Source organism: Carcharhinus amblyrhynchos, unplaced genomic scaffold (assembly GCF_965287045.1).
Source record: "Carcharhinus amblyrhynchos unplaced genomic scaffold, sCarAmb.v2.hapA scaffold_47, whole genome shotgun sequence".
In the NCBI taxonomy this organism is placed as follows: domain Eukaryota; kingdom Metazoa; phylum Chordata; class Chondrichthyes; order Carcharhiniformes; family Carcharhinidae; genus Carcharhinus; species Carcharhinus amblyrhynchos.
This window is the reverse complement of record NW_027649788.1, coordinates 2,713,739-2,735,820: the sequence shown is the minus strand read 5'-3', so window position 1 is coordinate 2,735,820 and position 22,082 is coordinate 2,713,739. Positions and strand designations below refer to the sequence as shown.

Sequence of the window (22,082 nt, the reverse complement as noted above, 5' to 3'; positions counted from 1 at the left end):
CAACTCATGGTCTACATGATACGTCTGTTTTGGATAATGGAACCGCGTACACAATGTTTTTTTTCAAGAATTTATGCAAAACAATGGCATATACTATTTCCATACTGCACCATTTCATGTGGTTTCAAATGGTTTGGCAGAGCCCTGAAGTAGGGATTGAAAAAAAAAGTGGAAGATGATTCATTGAGTACAAAGATCTGAAGATTTTTATTCCAGTATTGTTTCACGCTACAAACGACAACTGGGCTATTTCCAGCGGAACTGCTGCTATGTGGATGGTCAAGTGTCACGTGGATCTGTACCATCGAAATCTCATAGCAAAAGAGAACAAGAGACAAGAGAAGCCGGAACAGTTCGGGAGGGCAAAGTATTACTGATTCTCCATTTAAGTTCAGTATGTTCCTAAGTGGTTTTGTTTGGTGATAATTGTTTTAACGGTGTTGAGCGACTTAAGCATCTGTGAGTTTTGACTTTTTTGTTGGTTTTGATCTCCAACAGCGTGACCTGGAAACAAAGAGAGAGAGGGATGGAGAGAAAAAAATAATGAGAGCAGAGTTATAGAGGGACAGACAGACAGGTAGAGGAATGGATAGAGAGACAGATAAACAAAAAAGGTAGACAGACAGACAGACTGGCATACAGGCAGTCAGACTGTCAGACAGTCAGGTGGACAGAGAGCTAGATGGATAGATAAATAGACAGATAGCCAGATAGACAGACGGACGAGTGCACGGGTGGGCAGACGGACGGATGGACGTGTGATGGATGGACAGATGGATGTTAGAGAGACAGACAGACAGACAAACAGAGCTCCCGTTATTTCCTTCTCATAATCTGCATGCCACCACTAGCCATTTTGCTGCGTCACTTTGGTGTGTCCGATTCCACCGGCTACAAATTTGTAGTTGCTACAAATCATTCAAACTTTTCCCGTGTGTTTATCGATCCGTTTATTGTTTTGCCTGCGTTTTTCCACTCATTGTTTTTTTTCCCAGTCCTTGAATTGGTTGCTGTTTGTCCGAGGTCATGGACTGATCCTGTGTACGTTACCGACTGCGATTTTGTTTCTCATCCTGCCTCTCTCTATTGCGTCCTGACGCATCGTTAATAGAACTTCCACGTTTTTGCCCTTCCAAATGTTTTACTTCTGGTTCACTGAAGATCACCTGTTGCAGTACACCGATGCTGGGAGCTGTTTTCATTGTTTGCATTTATTAATTAATTTAATAATTGATGTAGCAGGATATATCACTGCTCCCTTGAACTGTTCTCTGAATTTCGACTGAGTTGCTACATAAATAAATGTGTTTGTGCAGCAACTTAAATTGCGCAGCATATATGCAATCTGTTTAAATATATAAAATGGAATAGCTTCTAAGCTATTTGGAACATTAAAGAAGTATAAAACGTACAACAGCCACAGAAAGGTAAAGCTGCCGGATATGGTGAATAGTATAACTATAGATTTCCTTCTGCTCTCCATTTCTGGATCATTGCAATTATCTGTCTTTTTCTGACCCCTTAATCCCTTGCGGACTTGACTGGCCACTAAAATGTGTCTGACAGTCAGAGCGTTGAGCAACAGAATTAACCCGAATGGCATCAACGGGTTGAAAATCTTTTCAAAATTTCTGAACCCAATCCATCTAGGGTCAGTGAAATAGCTTGGCTTATTGGAACAGAACCATGGTACATTGTCGACAATTATTTTGGGTTCAAATCTAAAATAGATAGGAATATTTTTAAATAAGAACAAAGTGTTACTTGTCCATAGAACTGTGGACGCAGTTTTCTTGGTGCAATATTTTGATGCTAGCTTTTGGCAACAAATGGCAACAAATCTATCAAAAGTGAAAGCGACTGTGAACCAGACAGAACAGTCTGTGGCTGCACGGAGCAGGACAGAGCGAACACTACACACAGGTGTTATTGCAAGGAAATTTGGTGGGAAATAATAATCATTGATTCGATAGAGAATGACCTCATTAATAATGACCAGTAGATCCGCTATGGCCATTGCCATCAGGTAGCACGTGGTACAACTGGAAAGGCCGCATTTCCCTTTGGACAGAATGATGATTGCCACTGAGTTAACTGCAAATAAAAAGAAGGAACAGACATTATAAGCCACCAATAAGCATCTTCCCTTTCTGCACAGAGCATACTTTTCTTTTTGCAGCAATGAAGCGTGCATGGGGATTCCAAAATTTCCAGATTGCCTTGCAAACACAAAACACTCCCTCAATCAGAGAAAACGATTTGTTTCGGGCCATTCCCTGGATTCGGGAACGGAGCTGTTGATGTTTCAGTTTTTTATATTCAGAAGAATAATAATGTTCGTATTCAGGCATGATCAAAGTGCAGCATTATTTTCCACATGGGAGATTACTAAATTAAGAGAAGTTGTGTTCTTTTTGGTTCGAAACCCTTTGGCTATTGTTTGTGTTCCTATCTTCAGGTGATTTTATTTTTGTGGCGCAGTTGTATTATTACGGAAGTCACACCAAAACTGTGGAGGTGTGCATTAGCTAAAAATAATGCGTCTCTATAATATGGAGACGAGGAGGATAAGGGGTGACTCAACAGAAGGAATTCAAATTTTTGAGGGGTTTGAGATTTTGAATGTGGATAAGATACCTGTAACACTTATGAGGCTGTGCAAACCTAAATTTCATCAAAACTAGGCGAAACTATTTATGAATCCACAAAGATATATATTTCACAGGCAATCTTTTATTCCATGAGTGGAGCAAAAGTACATTTGCTACGACATAGAATCATAGAGTACTGAAAGTATGGAAGGAAGCCTTTCGGCCCATTATATAGCAACTGGCTCTCTGAAAGAATATTCAACCTCGTATCAGAACCATGACCTATCCCCGTAACTTTACACTTTACTGCTTTTAGTTTGCATGCTGATTTCCTATTCCATGCCTTGAAAGGATATTCCTCTATCATTTGTTTCATGGAAATTCAATCCAGATTCCAGCAACAGTCTGAGTGAAAATAAACTCACATTCTCTTTCGAACTTTGTGCCCATTATGTTGCATCTCTTCTCTAGTTTTTGCTGCTCTCTCAGTTGGGAGCAATTTCTCATGATTTTGTTCTATCTGTGTCCCTCGGCATCTTGAACAACCAGATCAAGTGGCGTCTCAGCCTTATTTCCTCCGCAGATGATAGACCACTCTCTCCAATCCATCAAAACAGCTACAGTTCGTTTGGCTTGGAATCAGGCTTCTGAATTTCCTCTATACACTTTCCAAAGCCTTCACATCCTTCTCAAGTATTGTACACATACATGGACGGAGTGTATTTCAAATGTTTATGAAATGTGAAAAAATGTTCACGGAGTGAGTTTTCACCACGGCGAGGAAGGAATGGAGATTAGACCAGCTGTAATAAAGATAGACTGAGGACAAAATAAAGATTGAAGTAAATCAGTTGGGGCGAGTTTCCATGTTTTAACATCCGAAACTTGAGTATTACATGGTCAGAGATATTAATGTTTATTTCATGACATTTGTAGAGATAACCTCTTAAAAACACTGTGCCCAGGACCTAATGATTATCAGGACCAGACTTGGGGAAGAAGATCAATCGTTACAAGACAATTCGGTCATTGACTTTCCTTAGTATGAGTGAAGTTTCTTCCCAGATTGAATTATATTGTCCATTGACAAGTCTTTATCTGCTGTCCAGTTACCACTCCAAACACAAGATTATTTTAACTTGATAAACACTTTTTTTTCTCATTACTGAAGCCAGATGCCACATTCTAATTGGTCATCATATTCAGTATAACTTTTGCCAACTCGTCACCTTGGAAATTCATGTTCCTGATGATTTTTTCCCCCTACTTCGATGTTTGGATCAACAGAAACAATATTCCACTGAATCCAACAACTGAAAGTCATGGGTGAGATGGATATAGTTCTTCCAACACAACACGACTGCAAGAATAATTCAGGAAATTTATTTTCTCCAGATGATTTATTTCATTAGAATCCAACTAATTATGTCACTTCAATGTAATGCAACATGACAATAAACAGATTTATCGCAGAAACAAGCTTATGCATAGTTACACTATATAATGTGTTTTAGCTACGTACCAGGAACACCAACTAAGGCAAGCAACGGATAGAATATTTTGCTGAACAAATCAATAGGTAGATGCATTTTCTGCGTGGAATGGCCCTCTTCCTTTGCCGAGCAAGTTATTCCTCTGAATTAAAATCTGTAGTGACACGTCCCTGTGCATTCACCTTTATGCATTCCCTCGATCTCCATGGAGATACAGCTGTTGCAAAAGTGTTCTAAAAATTGCTATCTTTATATTAGAACAAACACATTAGGACAACGGGATAAATTCCCTGTGGATTGAATACACGAGACGCTGAGACTAAATTGAATCAATGTTTTTTTCATTTACTAAGCAACCGTCATTATATGCAATGCATATTCATAACTGTAGACTATATTTAAAAGCAAACGAAAGTGATATCATTACCCTCCAACCACCATGACTCCCATGCCTTGACCTCATGTCAGGAGTGCAAGGACTGGGAGTTGAATGTCCAAAGCTACTCAGTATTCTAAAAGAATATACATGGTAGAACACGAGCTGGGGTTGCTTTACTGGTTAAATATAATGTCAAAGCTCTATGAAGAAATTATATTGGCATTAAAGACAAAAATTTTGGTTGTATCAGGATGGAAATAAAAAAAGAAAGAACATTCTGGTCAGAGTAAGTTGAGGGCCTCGAGCTTTAATTCCAAAGTAGGGTACAGTATATAACAATAAAAAAAAGAATGCTCCTGAGAAAAGTGCAGCAGGAATCACGGGTGATTTAAATATGCATCTTGACAGGATTAGTGAAATTCGCAAAGAAAATCTCCCTCTTAACGCCAGCAGTTATTCAGACAATATCTCCCACCGAACTTGCATTGCAGGTGTTCTGCGCCAAATGTCTTCTCATTCTATCATTAGAGTTCACTAATCATGATTGAAATCATCCCTTGTCCTCCCGAATTATCAACATCAACCTAATGATACAACATTGCTATCTTTCACATTTTCCGTTTACTCAGCTCGGCTCACCTCATCCAGGAATGTTTCCTTTCTCTTTAGATGATACGGTTCTTGCCGTAAACTTATCCTGAACGAACTCTGGAAACTCTTGCCCACTTCTGCCCTTTACAGTAGTATTAACACTCACGTGTCATCAAATAAATGAAATCTCAAAATATAACGATCAGTCAAGCCTCTTACTAACGTGTAAATTCCTCATAAATGTGTTCATCTTTGCATTTCATACCATCGGGTGACATGGACAGCGCACTGGGGGAAATGGACGGTGGAAATTGAAAAGGAGAGAAAAGGGCCTGAAATGTACTCGGGCCAAACAATCCAAGTTTCATGCATCTGAGGCCTGCAGTCGAGAGGGTGCAGAGATACAGTCCATATTATTGATTTCAGAATCACGATTCTGAAAAATTCAATGTTTTGGAAAATGGCACCGTCACATGTCTGTCCATGAAATGAGGGAGACAAAAAACAGAAAATTCCTCTACAATTGGCCTCATATCTGTCATTGGGCAAATGCCTGAATTCATTAAAGGAAAGAGCAGCAGGAAATTTAGAAAATCAGAACACCATCCAGATTAGGAAATATGGTTTCACGAAAGAAAATTATGTTTTAAGGATTTACTGGAATGCTCTGAGGATTTAGCAGAAAGATTCGGTCATGGGCATCAAGTGAAGTAATGCATTTGGACAACGAAACAAACAAGAATTCGTTAATGTGCCACATAAAAGGTTGAAGGTCTTCGTGTTAATAGATTAGCCTGGATATCGGATTATTCACAAACAGGAATCACAGAATTGGGATAAACAGTTCATTTTAAGGTTAGTATAAAGTAAGTATTGAATTCACAGAGATTAATCCTTGTGGATCACTGACTTGCAATCAATATGAATTAATTCAATACAGTCAACTCTTCTGAAAATTCCAAGACAGGTAGAAAAGTACATCGTTATGAGGAGACACAAAGTTCCCGTGTAGATTAAATGAAGAGGTAAAACTTGGACATGTTATACACAGTGTGGGAAAATTGAGGTTGCCACACGGTTCGGAAGAATACAAAAGCAGAGCATATTTCATATTGAAAGCCACTGCAGAATGTTGTGACATAGAGGGGCAAGGATGTCCTGGTACACGAATGACAAAGTCATAGAAACATAGAGGCACACGGTGCAGATCATGGGAATTCGGCCCATTGAGTCTGCAAAGATTTTCTAACAGAGAATTTTACCTCGGCACACCAACCATGCTTTCCCATGGCTAATCAATCTAACCTGGTCTCCTTGAGAAAATAAGGGACAATTTAGCATGGACAATCGACTGAACCTGCACATCGTTGGCTTTTGGGAGGAGACCAAACACACCCAGAGGAAAAACATGCAAACACGGAGAGAATGTCTCGCTCCACACAGTCAGTCACCCACGACAGCAACTAAATCCCGGTCCTCACGCGGGGAGACTACTGTGCTAATCCCTGTGCCACCACACGACCCTCTCTGTCGTATCAGCAACTATATTATCTCATCGTAAAATATGATACCCAGGCCGAATGGTCCCTTGTTTCTGGGCCCGATGACCTCATAACCTTATTTAAAAGGACACGTGTTCTATGTCCTGCATGTTCATGGGAAGGAAGGGGAGGAGGGTTGTGTTGGCTGGAGTTCGGTGGACGTCTGCAAATAATCCTATACTGGGTGTGATTGAAGACTCTCTATTGTTTTGAAATTGAAGAGGAACAGGGAGAGACCCGAAAAAAAATGTCGTTTGTCCGGTCAAGTCTGTTCCGAGATATGATGCTTTTCTAAAGTAATGATTTTGTTTTGCGTCTACGCAGCCTGTATCCCCCTATTCCCTGTTTATTCATGTATCTATCTATCGAGATTTTTTTTTAACCATTGCTATTGTATCTGCTTCTGTCATCCCCTCCGTCAGTGAAATACAGGTACTTACCACCCTCTCTGTTAAGAAAAATCTTGCCTCTCTCATCTCTTTTATAGTTTCCCCGTTATGCCATAAAAAATATGTCCTGTAGCAATTGGCATTTATACCCTGAGATAAAAAAACTCTGACAAGACATTCTCCCGACTGGTCTCATAATTGTGTAAACATCTATCAGGTCGATCCTCAGCTTTTACCAAAAATAATCTGTGGTTGGTGAGTAAAGTTGAACATTTTGAGATTGGAGCATCAGATGTGTTGCATGTGGTGGAGTTGAGGTTTGAAGGAAGGAATGAGTGAAATGCTAGATTCCTTTCTGGAGGGCAAGGGATGAAGACAGTATTCTGGGAAATGCAGCATAACGGCGTCATCTTTTCAAACTATAGTGCGGGGAGTCAACTTCTGAGGTTGAGAAATCAATGTCAGAAGCTCAGACGTTGCATCATCCAAACAAACACACAGGTTAAGGGAACATTATTCAAAGGCTGTATAGAAGCAGACTAAGAGGAAGTTCGGTCAATGTCCATTTGGAATTCTGGTTTATAGTAAGTATTCATCCGTGTCTATTCGCTGATATTGAGATGGAGAATTCCGGAAAGGGAAGGGAAGTGTCACACATGAAAAGTGGAAATGTGAGTGGGGAACATCAAATTGATGGAAAAAAAAATGACTGTAGTGTACAGCCTTGCCAGAAAGATGGAATGATAGAAACTGAATCTTTAATGATTCTAATAACGAGATGAAACGGCGACATAAGCAGACCAGAGGCTGCCAAGAATAGAGGGTGTTAGCGCGAGTGGGCGAAACGACCACGACGGACTCAGGGTGAAGGTCAATAATGGCACAGCTTTATTTTCATTTACGTCGACAGAGAAGCACAGTCAGGACATCCAATCGGACTGTCCCGAAAGCGCTCTGCCCGTCCCTGGCAGCAGGCTATAGTTATACCTGAACTTCGGGGCAGTGTGCGATTCAAATGCTAATACTTTATTTCCAGTATTCGACCTTAGCCATCCTGTCTCGATGTTTCCAAGTGTTGAGGAAATTGTTTCCGGTGTGTGTTAATTGTTTTGTCTGATTGGTTATTTAATAGTCTCGAATCTCCGGGCTTTGAACCATAGGTGTGTCATTGATCTCAAAAGAGGTTTTGAGGGGCCAGGAATGTTTCCTTAACTATGCTAATTTTAGGTGTCTCCATGGGTTGGTTGACTGTTTTAAAGGTGCTGATTTTGACGGGGTGGAGATTTAGTTCCTGTCGGTGCCATCCTGTCCAGCTTCCCTGATGTGCCAGCCCTCACCTGCATTCTAAAAGCATGCTCTTGCCCACAGATCGGTGTCTGTTACTTTGTGATTCTTGGTGGAGGGGCTCTGAGGGGAGCTTTAGTTTGCTTCCATTTTGTGTGCCCAATGTCATAAAATTTGTTGTCCCATAACAGTTCCCCCGTGTGGGTCGGGAGCGGGCTTGTTCCTCCTCCCTCAGACCGATTTCCTTCACAAATGCTGTGTCCGGTGCTCCCTGCATTTGCACGCTGCAGTCGTACAGTTTAGGGGAGCCCCGGGTTTGTCAAATTAGGTGTATGCGGGAGAAGTCTTCCCGAGATGTTCATTGTCCCATGTTGCCAATCGTTCCGATTAGTTCCCTCCTAGTTTTATTTTTCTTGTGCTGGTGGGATGTATAGCACATTATGACCCCCCCAGGATATTGCCAGTATGAGTTGGATGGTAACCGGTATGTGCGAGACTATCCGGATCCAGGGGTGAATGTCCACACTTAGACCCCAGTCCCACACCCTCCGAACCCATGTCTGGCTCTGTAAGGCTGACTCTGTGTCATGCTCTAGGGTTTTGATATGTGATTGGAACTGGTGGTATAATCGAACAGTGTCTCACTTAGAGACGTAACTCTCTCAGTACTTCTGCTAAGTGTGGGATGGGGACCTGTTCTGGCTCTCGGTAATATTTGATGTCGTCTCACTAAAGGGTGGTTCGGGGTAAAATCAGCCCTCTCAGGGACAGACGTGGGGAATTGTGCTTAGAGGCAGAGGGAATGGGGGAGATCCTGAATGAATACTTTGCGTCGGTATTCACGAAGGAGAGGGGCTTGATGTCTAGTACGGTCATTGAGGGAGCGGTAGACCGATTGAAAGATGTGTTGATTACGAGGGAAGAAGTGTTAGGGCTTTTAGAGGGCATTAAAACCAATAAATCTCCGGGGCCTGATTGCATTTATCCTAGGCTGCTTAGAGAGGTGAGGGATGAGATTGCTGGGCCTCTGACGCAAATCCTTGTCTCTTCTTTGGACACAGGTGAGGTCCCAGAGGACTGGAGGATAGCGAACGTGGTACTGTTGTTTAAAAAGGGTAGGAGGGATAGCCCGGGTAACTATAGGCCAGTGAGCTTAACGTCAGTGGTAGGTAAGTTGATGGAGAGGATTCTTTGGGATAGGATGTATGCGCACTCGGAGCATTGCGATCTGATTAAGGATACGCAGCATGGCTTTGTCAAGGGGAAGTCTTGACTTACGAATCTGGTAGAATTCTTTGAGGAGGTGACAAAAACGGTTGACGAAGGACGAGCCGTTGATGTCGTCTATATGGATTTCAGTAAGGCGTTTGACAAAGTCCCTCATGGTAGGTTGGTACAGAAGATTAAAGCTCATGGGATATGTGGTCAGGTATCTAGATGGGTAGAGAACTGGCTTGCAAAGAGGAGTCAGAGAGGAGTTGTGGAGGGGTCTTTTTCTAGGTGGAGGTCTGTCACTAGTGGTGTGCCGTAGGGCTCGGTACTGGGACCCCTTCTCTTTGTAGTGTATATAAATGATTTGGAAGAGGGAGTCGGTGGTGTGATCAGCAAATTTGCAGATGACACCAAGATGGCTGGATTGGCGGGCAGTGAGGAGCAGTGTCTGGCAACACAGCGGGATATTGATAGGCTGGTTGATTGGGCAGATACGTGGCAAATGGAGTTTAATCCGGATAAATGTGAGGCGATGCATTTTGGCCGGAATAATGTAGGGGGAAGTTATATGAAAAAGGGTAAGCCTGTAAGGAGTATTGAGTCGCAGCGAGACCTGGGGGTGCAAGTGCACAAGTCTTTGAAGGTGGCAGTGCAAGTGGAGAGTGTGGTGAAGAAAGCCTATGGTATGTTAGCCTTTATAGGAAGGGGTATAGAATATAAGAGCTGGAGTCTAATGTTGCAGTTGTATAGAACGTTGGTTAGGCCGCATTTGGAGTACTGCGTACAGTTCTGGTCGCCTTACTACCAGAAGGTCGTGGAGACTCTGGAGAGAGTGCAGAGGAGGTTTACCAGGATGTTGCCTGGTATGGAAGGACTGGGGTATGAGGAAAGATTGAAGAAATTGGGGCTCTTTTCCCTTGAAAGACGCCGACTGAGGGGGGGATCTAATAGAGGTATTTAAAATTCTGAAGGGTATAGATAGAGTAAACAGAGGTAAGCTATTTCCTATAATAGAGTCACGTAGGACAAGGGGCCATGGACTTAAGGTGAGGGGGGAGAGGTACAACACAGATATTAGAGGGAGGTTTTTCACTCAGAGGGTAGTGGGGGTATGGAATGCTCTGCATTCTCCCCGTGCTTGCGTGGGTTTTCTCCGGGTGCTCCGGTTCCCTCCCACACCCCAAAGATGTGCTGTTAGGCTGATTGGCAGGAATAAATTGTCCCGAAATCAGTTTTTCCTCAATCTGGATGGCCATAAAACATTAGATAGGGGTCATGGGTAGAGAGGTGGAGTTGAGATGGCAGCGTGGGCTCGTTGGGCCGAAGGACCTGTTTCCCAGGCTGATTTTGTTCTTTGTTCTTTGACTGGTTAACGTTTTCCCCGACTGGTTAATGTTTTCCCCTCGGTTGGTTAATGTTTTGCCTCTGCTTCTCCAGGGACTGTGCCCGACTGGTTAATGTTTTCCCCTCGCTTCTACAGGGATTCAGTACACCTGGTTCATGTTTTGTCCCTGCTTGTCCAGAGGGTACAATAAAAGGGGGACTGCCATTGCCCACACCGCAGCAGCAGCAGCTGGTTAATGTTTTCCCCTGGCAAGTGGAAGCCTCCCTTCCCCCATCTGGCTGACACACTGACTTTCCCATTCCCTCAGCATCTTTACAAACACTGCCTGCCATTTCTTCAAAGCTTTGTTGACAGCTGCCTGCACCGGCTTCAACACTCACCTCTCCCCCGCTCTCACTCGAACACTCAACCTGTGCCTGAACTGAGAGAGGCAGAGAGGGAGTTTTTAAAGTTTCTTAAGTGTCAGAAGTCAGGCTTACATTAACACTGCAGTGAAGTTACTGAGAGAGAGGGACAGTGAGAGAGAGCGAGAGACAGACAGACAGAGAGTGGGGGATCGATATTTAAAGATATTTGAATGATTCGCCTCACAAGCAAGGCCTCCATTCACACTGGATCAGCTTACTGGGACACAGAGATACAGAGGGAGAGGTGAAAGTTTTCCCCGACTGGTTAATGTTTTCCCCCCTGCTTCTCCAGGCTCCAAGTCCCACTGGTTAATGTTTTCCCCGGTTGGTTAATGTTTTGCCCATTCAGGCAGAGCCCAAGTCCCACTGGTTAACGTTTTGCCCGACTGGTTCATGTTTTCCCCACGGTTGGTTAATGTTGTGCCCCTGCTTCTCCAGGGATTATGTGCAACTGGTTCATATTTTCCCCTCGCTTCTCCAGGCACTAAGTCCAAGTGGTTAATATTTTCCCCCTGCGTCTCCAGGCACCATGTCCCACTGGTTAATGTTTTCCCAGCGGTTGGCTAATGTTTTGCACACGACAGCCAGAGACTAAGTCCCACTCATGAATGTTTTCCCCGACTGGTTAATGTTTTCCCCACGGTTGGTTAATGTTGTGCCTCTGCTTCTCCAGGGACTCTGTCCAACTGGTTAATGTTTTCCCCCTGCTTCTCCAGGGCCCAAGTCCCACTGGTGAATGTTTTCCCCGGTTGGTTAATGTTTACCCTGGTTGGTTCATGTTTTAACACAGTAAAAAGTCTGACAACACCAGGTTTTAGTCCAACCTATTTATTTGATAATATGCTCACAAGCTTTTGGGGTTAGCCCCTTCGTCAGGTGAATGGAGAGTTCTGGCCTCAGACAGAGCATATAAAGCACAGACAGTTTAGAGATTACTGATTAGAATGTGAATCCTTACACCTAACCTGCTGTTCAAGACCTGAAGTGGCTGACAATGTGAGTGGTAGGAGCACTGATCACAGGTTAAAGAGATGTGTATTGTCTCCAGACAGTACAGTAAGTGAGGTTTTGCAAACCCAGGCAAGTCACGGGGGTTACAGATAGTGCGACATGAACCCAAGATCCCTGTTGAGACCGTCCTCATGTGTGCGGAACTTGGCTATCAGTCTCTGTTCAGCGACTCTGCGCTGTCGTGTGTCGTGAAGGCCGCCTTGGAGAATGCTTACCCGAAGGTCAGAGGCTGAATGCCCGTGACCACTGAAGTGTTCGCCAACAGGAAGGGAACAGTCTTGCCTGGAGAAGCAGGGGCACAACATTAACCAACCGAGGGGAAAACATTGACCAGTCGGGGAAAACATTAACCAGTCAAAGAACAAAGAACAAAATCAGCCTGGGAAACAGGCCCTTCGGCCCAACGAGCCCATGCTGCCATCTCAACTCCACCTCTCTACCCATGACCCCTGTCTAATGTTTTATGGCCATCCAGATTGAGGGAAAACTGATTTCGGGACAATTTATTCCTGCCAATCAGCCTAACAGCACATCTTTGGGGTGTGGGAGGAAACCGGAGCACCCGGAGAAAACCCACGCAAGCACGGGGAGAATGCGCAAACTCCCACAGACACCGGCCCAAATCCATGTGTCTGCACAGCAATCAGCGATAGTCACTGAGCTGTCGTCTTGCCCAGTATCTTGTCCAGTTTAGGCACACACTAACGACATGAAGCACTAGGCCAATCTCGAACAACCAAGAGCAGCCCCAGTACGACCCATCGCGTGTATGCCCCTCGTTGGACACGAGGTGGACCGACTTCAAACCTGTGAATGAAAACAGAGAAAAACATTATTATCATACTATACCCATTTACATTTCTAGGGACACCCCAATGCTAATGACCCTTAATTAAAGGTTCTCCTATATCCACCCATCTCCAGCTCAGTCATGTGCCTAAGTTACTCTTAAAGGACTCTAGCGTGTTTGCCTCCACCACCTTACTTGGCAGAGCATTCCATACCCCCACTACCCTCTGAGTGAAAAACCTCCCTCTAATATCTGTGGTACCTCTATACCGAAGTTCAGGTATAACTATAGCCTGCTGCCAGGGACGGGCAGAGCGCTTTCGGGACAGTCCGATTGGATGTCCTGACTGTGCTTCTCCGTCGACGGAAATGAAAATAAAGCTGTGCCGTTATTGACCTTCACCCTGAGTCCGTCGTGGTCGTTTCGCCCACTCGCGCTAACACCCTCTATTCTTAGCAGTCTCTGGTCTGCTTATGTCGCCGTTTCATCTCTTTATTAGAAACATTAAAGATTCAGTTTCTATCATTCCATCTTTCTGGCAAGGCTGTACACTACAGTCATTTTTTTTCCATCAATTTGATGTTCCCCACTCACATTTCCACTTTTCATGTGTGATACTTCCCTTCCCTTTCCCGAATTCTCCATCTCAATATCAGCGAATAGACACGGATGAATACTTACTATAAACCAGAATTCCAAATGGACATTGACCAAACTTGCTCTTAGTCTGCTTCTATACAGCCTTTGAATAATGTTCCCTTAACCTGTGTGTTTGTTTGGATGATGCAACGTCTGAGCTTCTGACATTGATTTCTCAACCTCAGAAGTTGACTCCCCGCACTATATTTTGAAAAGATGATGCCGTTATGCTGCATTTCCCAGAATACTGTCTTCATCCCTTGCCCTCCAGAAAGGAATCTAGCATTTCACTCATTCCTTCCTTCAAACCTCAACTCCACCACATGCAACACATCTGATGCTCCAATCTCAAAATGTTCAACTTTACTCACCAACCACAGATTATTTTTGGTAAAAGCTGAGGATCGACCTGATAGATGTTTACACAATTATGAGACCAGTCGGCAGAATGTCTTGTCAGAGTATTTTTATCTCAGGGTATAAATGCCTATTGCTGCAGGACTTATTTTTTATGGCATAACGGGGAAACTATAAAAGAGATGAGAGAGGCAAGATTTTTCTTAACAGAGAGGGTGGTAAGTACCTGTATTTCACTGACGGAGGGGATGACAGAAGCAGATACAATAGCAATGGTTAAAAAAAATCTCGACAGGTCGATACATGAATAAACAGGGAATAGGGGGATACAGGCTGCGTAGATGCAAAACAAAATCATTACTTTAGAAAAGCATCACATCTCGGAACAGACTTGACCGGACAAACGACATTTTTTTTTGGGTCTCTCCCTTTTCCTCTTCAATTTCAAAACAATAGAGAGTCTTCAATCACACCCAGTATAGGATTATTTGCAGACATCCACCGAACTCCAGCCAACACAACCCTCCTCCCCTTCCTTCCCATGAACATGCAGGACATAGATCACGTGTCCTTTTAAATAAGGTTATGAGGTCATCGGGCCCAGAAACAAGGGACCATTCAGCCTGGGTATCATATTTTACGATGAGATAATATAGTTGCTGATACGACAGAGAGGGCCGTGTGGGGGCACAGGGATTAGCACAGTAGTCTCCCCGCGTGAGGACCTGGATTTAGTTGCTGTCGTGGGTGACTGACTGTGTGGAGCGAGACATTCTCTCCGTGTTTGCATGTTTTTCCTCTGGGTGTGTTAGGTCTCCTCCCAAAAGCCAACGATGTGCAGGTTCAGTCGATTGTCCATGCTAAATTGTCCCTTATTTTCTCAAGGAGACCAGGTTAGATTGATTAGCCATGGGAAAGCATGGTTGGTGTGCCGAGGTAAAATTCTCTGTTAGAAAATCTTTGCAGACTCAATGGGCCGAATTCCCATGATCTGCACCGTGTGCCTCTATGTTTCTATGACTTTGTCATTCGTGTACCAGGACATCCTTGCCCCTCTATATCACAACATTCTGCAGTGGCTTTCAATATGAAATATGTTCTGCTTTTGTATTCTTCCGAACCATGTGGCAATCTCAATTTTCCCACATTGTATGTAACATGTCCAAGTTTTACCTCTTCATTTAATCTACACGGGAACTTTGTGTCTCCTCATAACGATGTACTTTTCTACCTATCTTGGAATTTTCAGAAGAGTTGACTGTACTGAATAAATTCATATTGATTGCAAGTCAGTGATCCACAAGGATTAATCTCTGTGAAATCAGTACTTACTTTATACTAACCTTAAAATGAACTGTTTATCCCAATTCTATGATTCCTGTTTGTGAACTAATCCGATATCCATGCTAATCTATTAACACGAAGACCTGCAACCTTTTATGTATCACATTAACGAATTCTCGTTTGTTTCGTAGTACTAATACATTACTTCACTTGATGTCCATTACCGAATCTTTCTGCTAAATCCTCAGAACATAGAACATAGAACATAGAACACTACAGCACAAACAGGCCCTTCGGCCCACGAGTTGCGCCGATCACATCAACACCTATCTGTAACCCCCAATCCCATAAAACCCCATATACTCATCCAGAAGTCTTTTAAAAGACCCCAGCGAGTTCGCCTCCACCACCACTGACGGCAGCCGATTCCATTCACTCACCACCCTCTGAGTGAAAAACTTACCCCTAACATCACTTCCGTACTTTCCTCCCCGCACCTTAAATCTGTGTCCTCTCGTAGCGACCATTTCAACCCGGGGAAATAGCCTCTGAGAATCCACCCTATCTATTCCTCTCAACATTTTATAAACTTCTATCAGATCGCCTCTCAACCTACGTCTCTCCAGGGAAAAGAGACCCAGCTCCCTCAACCTAACTTCATAAGGCATGCCTCCCAGTCCAGGGAACATCCTTGTAAATCTCTTCTGTGAAACCATATTTCCAAATCTGGATGGTGTTCTGATTTTCTAAATTTCCTGCTGCTCTTTCCTTTAATGAAGTGGGGGAAAAAATTTGGGGGAATGGCAAATTGTGCGGAGGGTGTTTGGAGTCTGCAAAAGGATCTAGATAGGCTGGGCGAATGGGCCAGGAAATGGCAAATGGAATTTAATGTTGGCAAGCGTGAGGTGGTCCACTTTGGTAGGAAGAATGGTAGGAAGGACTATTACTTACGGGGCGAAAAACTGCAGCAGGCGACGGTGCAGAGGGACCTCGGGGTCCTTGTGCATGAGTTGCAAAAACCCAGCTTGCAGGTGCAGCAGGTGGTCAGGAAGGCAAATGGGATGCTGGCCTTCATAGCGAGGGGGATTGAATATAAAAGTAGGGAGGTCTTGCTGCAGCTGTATAGGGCATTGGTGAGGCCGCAGCTGGAGTACTGTGTGCAGTTTTGGGCACCGCACCTGCGCAAAGATATTTTGGCCTTGGAGGGAGTGCAGAGGAGGTTTACTAGGCTGATACCGGAGTTGAGGGGGTTGAGCTATGAGGAGAGGCTGAATAAACTGGGCTTGTACTCGTTAGAGTTTAGAAGAATGAGGGGAGATCTCATTGAGACGTATAAGATGATGAATAGGATGGATAGGATAGAGGTGGAGAGACTCTTCCCGCTCAAAAAAGACAGTAGAACTAGGGGGCACAGCCTCAAGATAAAAGGGGGGCGGTTTAGAACGGAGTTGAGGAGGAACTTCTTCACTCAAAGGGTGGCGAATCTCTGGAATTCTCTGCCCGTTGAAGTGGTGGAGGCTGCCTCGCTAAATATTTTTAAGACGTGGGTTGATGGGTTTTTGATAAGAGAGGGGATTAAGGGTTATGGGGAGAGGGCAGGAATGTGGAACTGAGCAGCGACAGATCAGCCATAATCTTATTGAATGGCGGGGCAGGCTCGAAGGGCTAGATGGTCTACTCCTGCTCCTATTTCTTATGTTCTTATGAATTCAGGTATTTGCCCAATGACAGATATGAGGCCAATTGTAGTGGAATTTTCCGTTTTTTGTCTTCCTCATTTCATGGACAGACATGTGACGGTGCCATTTTCCAAAACATTGAATTTTTCAGAATCGCGATTCTGAAATAATATGGACTGTATCTCTGCACCCTCTCGACTGCAGGCCTCAGATGCATGAAACTTGGATTATTTGGCCCAAGTATATTTCAGGCCCTTTTCTCTCCTTTTCAATTTCCACCGTCCATTTCACCCAGTGCGCTGTCCATGTCACCCAATGGTATGAAATACAAAGATGAACACATTTATGAGGAATTTACACGTTTGTAAGAGGCTTGACTGATAGTTATATTTTGAGATTTCATTTATTTGATTACACGTGAGTGTTAATACGACTGTAAAGGGCAGAAGTGGGCAAGAGTTTCCAGAGTTCGTTCAGGATAAGTTTACGGCAAGAACCGTATCATCTAAAGAGAAAGGAAACATTCCTGGATGAGGTGAGCCGAGCTGAGTATACGGAAAATGTGAAAGATGGCAATGTTGTATCATTAGGTTGATGTTGATAATTCGGGAGGACAAGGGATGATTTCAATCATGATTAGTGAACTCTAATGATAGAATGAGAAGACATTTGGCGCAGAACACCTGCATTGCAAGTTCGGTGGGAGATATTGTCTGAATAACTGCTGGTGTTAAGAGGGAGATTTTCTTTGCAAATTTCACTAATCTGTCAAGATGCATATTTAAATCACCCGTGATTACTGCTGCACTTTTCTCAGGAGCATTTTTTTTATTGTTATATACTGTACCCTACTTTGGAATTAAAGCTCGGGGCCCTCAACTTACTCCTACCAGAATGTTCTTTCTTTTTTTATTTCCACCGTGATAGAAGCAACATTTTTGTCTTTAATATCAATATAATTTCTTCATGGAGCTTTGACGTTATATTTAACCAGTAAAGCAACCCCAGCTCGTGTTCTACCATGTATATTCTTTTAGAATACTGAGTAGCTTTGGACATTCAACTCCCAGTCCTTGCACTCCTGACATGAGGTCAAGGCATGGGAGTCATGGTGGTTGGAGGGTAATGATATCACTTTCGTTTGCTGTTAAATATAGTCTCCAATTATGAATAAGCATTGCATATAATGGCGGTTGCTTAGTAAATGAAAAAAAAACATTGATTCAATTTAGTCTCAGCATCTCGTGTATTCAATCCACAGGGAATTTATCCCGTTCTCCTAATGTGTTTGTTCTAATATAAAGATAACAATTTTTAGAACACTTTTGCAACAGCTGTATCTCCATGGAGATCGAGGGAACGCATAAAGGTGAATGCACAGGGACGTGTCACGACAGATTTTAATTCAGAGGAATAACTTGCTCAGCAAAGGAAGAGGGCCATTCCACGCAGAAAATGCATCGACCTATTGAATTGGTCTGGAAAATATTCTATCTGTTGCTTGCCTTAGTTGGTGTTCCTGGTACGTAGCTAAAACACATTATATAGTGTAACTATGCATCAGCTTGTTTCTGCTTTAAATCTGTTTCTTGTCATGTTGCATTGCATTGAAGTGACATAATTAGTTGGATTCTAATGAAATAAATAATCTGGAGAAACTAAATTTCCTGAATTATTCTTGTAGTTGTGTTGTGTTGGAAGAACTATTTCCATCTCACCCATGACTCTCAGTTGTTGGATTCAGTGCAATATTGTTTCTGTTGATCCAAACATCGAAGTAGGTGGAAAAAATCATCAGGAACATGAATTTCCAAGGTGACGAGTTGACAAAAGTTATACTGAATATGATGACCAATTAGAATGTGGCATCTGACTTCAGTAATGAGAAAAAATAATGTTTATCAAGTTAAAATAATCTTGTGTTTGGGGTGGTAACTGGACAGCAGATGAAGACTTGTCAATGGACAATATAATTCAATCTGGGAAGAAACTTCACTCATACTAAGGAAATTCAATGACTGAATTGTCTTGTAACGATTGATCTTCTTCCCCAAGTCTGGTCCTGATAATCATTAGGTCCTGGGCGCAGTGTTTTTAAGAGGTTATCTCTACAAATGTCATGAAATAAACATTAATATCTCTGATCATGTAATACTCAAGTTTCAGATCTTAAAACATGGAAACTCACCCCAACTGATTTACTTCAATCTTTATTTTGTCCTCAGTCTATCTTTATTACAGCTGGTCTAATCTCCATTCCTTCCTCGCCGTGGTTCAAACTCACTCCGTGAACATTTTTTCACATATCATAAACATTTGAAATACACTCCGTCCATGTATGTGTACAATACTTGAGAAGGATGTGAAGGCTTTGGAAAGTGTATAGAGGAAATTCAGAAGCCTGATTCCAAGCCAAACGAACTGTAGCTGTTTTGATGGATTGGAGAGAGTGGTCTATCATCTGCGGAGGAAATAAGGCTGAGGTGCCACTTGATCTGGTTGTTCAAGATGCCGAGGGACACAGATAGAACAAAATCATGAGAAATTGCTCCCAACTGAGAGAGCAGCAAAAACTAGAGAAGAGATGCAACATAATGGGCACAAAGTTCGAAAGAGAATGTGAGTTTATTTTCACTCAGACTGTTGCTGGAATCTGGATTGAATTTCCATGAAACAAGTGATAGAGGAATATCCTTTCAAGGCATGGAATAGGAAATCGGCATGCAAACTAAAAGCAGTAAAGTGTAAAGTTACGGGGATAGGTCATGGTTCTGATACGAGGTTGAATATTCTTTCAGAGAGCCAGTTGCTATATAATGGGCGGAAAGGCTTCCTTCCATACTTTCAGTACTCTATGATTCTATGTCGGAGCAAATGTACTTTTACTCCACTCATGGAATAAAAGATTGCCTGTGAAATATATATCTTTGGGGATTCATAAATAGTTTTGCCTAGTTTTGATGAAATTTAGGTTTGCACAGCCTCATAAGTATTACAGGTATCTTATCCACATTCAAAATCTCAAACCCCTCGAAAATTTGAATTTCTTCTGTTGAGTCACCCCTTATCCTCCTCGTCTCCATATTATAGAGACGCATTATTTTTAGCTAATCCACACCTCCACAGTTTTGGTGTGACTTCCGTAATAATACAACTGCGCCACAAAAAAAATCACCTGAAGATAGGAACACAAACAATAGGCAAAGGGTTTCGAACCAAAAAGAACACAACTTCTCTTAATTTAGTAATCTCCCATGTGGAAAATAATGCTGCACTTTGATCGTGCCTGAATACTAACATTATTATTCTTCTGAATATAAAACACTGAAACATCAACAGCTCCGTTCCAGAATCCAGGGAATGGCCCGAAACGAATCGTTTTCTCTGATTGAGGGAGTGTTTTGAGTTTGCAAGGGAATCTGGAAACGTCGGAATCCCCATGCACGCTTCATTGCTGCAAAAAGAAAAGTATGCTCTGTGCAGAAAAGGAAGATGCTTATTGGTGGCTTATAATGTCTGTTCCTTCTTTTTATTTGCAGTTAACTCAGTGGCAATCATCATTCTGTCCAAAGGGAAATGCGGCCTTTCCAGTTGTACCACGTGCTACCTGATGGCAATGGCCATAGCGGATCTACTGGTCATTATTACTGAGGTCATTCTCTATCAAGTCAATTATTATTATTTCCCACTGAATTTCCTCGCAATAACGCCTGTGTGTAGTGTTCGCTATGTCCTGCTCCGTGCAGCCACAGACTGTTCTGTCTGGTTCACAGTCGCTTTCACTTTTGATAGATTTGTTGCCATTTGTTGCCAAAAGCTAGCATCAAAATATTGCACAAAGAAAACTGCGTCCGTCGTTCTAGGGACAACTAGCACTTTGCTCGTTTTGAAAAATATTCCTATCTATTTTAGATTTAAACCTAAAATAATTCTCGACAACGTACCATGGCGCTGTTCCAATAAGCCAAGCTATTTCACTGACCCCAGATGGATTGGGTTTAGACATTTTGAAAAGATTTTAACCCCGTTGATGCCATTCGGGTTAATTCTGTTGCTCAACGCTCTGACTGTCAGACACATTTTAGTGGCCAGTCGACTCCGCAAGGGATTAAGGGGTCAGAAAAAAGCAGGTAATTGCAATGATCCAGAAATGGAGAGCAGAAGGACTTCTATAGTTTTACTGTCCACCATATCTGGGAGCTTTATATTTCTGTGGTTGGTGTACATTTTATATTTCTTTAATGTTGCAAATGGCTTAGATGCACCTTCATTTTATTTTTTTGAAGACATTGCATATATGCTGCGCGATTTAAGTTGCTGCACAAACACATTTATTTATGTAGCAACACAGTCGAAATTCAGAGAGCAGTTAAAGGAAGCAGTGAAATATCCTGCTGCATCAATTATTAAATTAATTAATAAAAGCAAACAATGAAAACAGCTCACAGCATCGGTGTGCTACAATATGTGATCTTCAGTGAACCAGAAGTACAATATTTGGAAGGGCAAAATCGTGAAAATAATATTAACGATGGGTCAGGGGGCAATAGAGAGAGGCACGACGAGAGACAAAATAGCAGTGGGTAAAGTATACAGAATAAGTCCATGACCCAGGGGAAACTGCAACCAATTCAAGGACTGAAAAAAAAAACAATGAGTGGAAAAATACAGGCAAAACAATAAACAGATTCATAAACATAAGGGAAAAGTTTGAACCATTTGTACCAAATACAAATTTGTAGCAGGTAGAATCGGACACACCAAAGTGACGCAGCAAAATGGCTCGTGGTGGCATACAGATTATGAGAAGGAAATAATGGGAGCTCTGTTTGTCTGTCTGTCTGTCTTTCTAACATCCATCTGTCCATCCATCACACGTCCGTCCGCCCGTTTGCCCACCCGTGCACTCATCCGTCTGTCTGGTTATCTGTCTATTTTTCTATCCATCTATCTATCTGTCAACCTGACTGTCTGACAGTCTGTCTGCCTGTATGCCAGTCAGTCTGTCAGTCTACCTTTTCATTTATCTATCTCTCTATCCATTCCTCTACCTATCTGTCTGTCCCTCTATAAATCTGCTATTATTTTTT

At 42.6% G+C, this 22,082-nt stretch overlaps 1 protein-coding gene across 1 annotated transcript; it reads left to right on the top strand.

Moving 5' to 3' along the window:
* Positions 1-275: 275 nt before the first annotated feature.
* LOC145337366 (sex peptide receptor-like) lies at positions 276-21,427 on the top strand. Its single transcript, XM_080182158.1, has 3 exons — positions 276-367; positions 17,434-17,564; positions 20,532-21,427. Exons 1-3 carry the CDS (start codon positions 276-278, stop codon positions 21,425-21,427), a joined length of 1,119 nt encoding a protein of 372 aa, XP_080038284.1.
* Positions 21,428-22,082: the final 655 nt, after the last annotated feature.

Excerpts from the sequence above, each read along its gene's own strand:
- LOC145337366 (XM_080182158.1), top strand. The coding sequence starts at position 276 with ATGGTCAAGTGTCACGTGGATCTGTACCATCGAAATCTCATAGCAAAA. Across the intron at positions 368-17,433 it reads GAACAGTTCGGGAGGGCAAA|GGCAGAAGTGGGCAAGAGTT; the intron begins GTATTACTGATT and ends ACGACTGTAAAG. Across the intron at positions 17,565-20,531 it reads TACGGAAAATGTGAAAGATG|TTAACTCAGTGGCAATCATC; the intron begins GCAATGTTGTAT and ends TTTTATTTGCAG.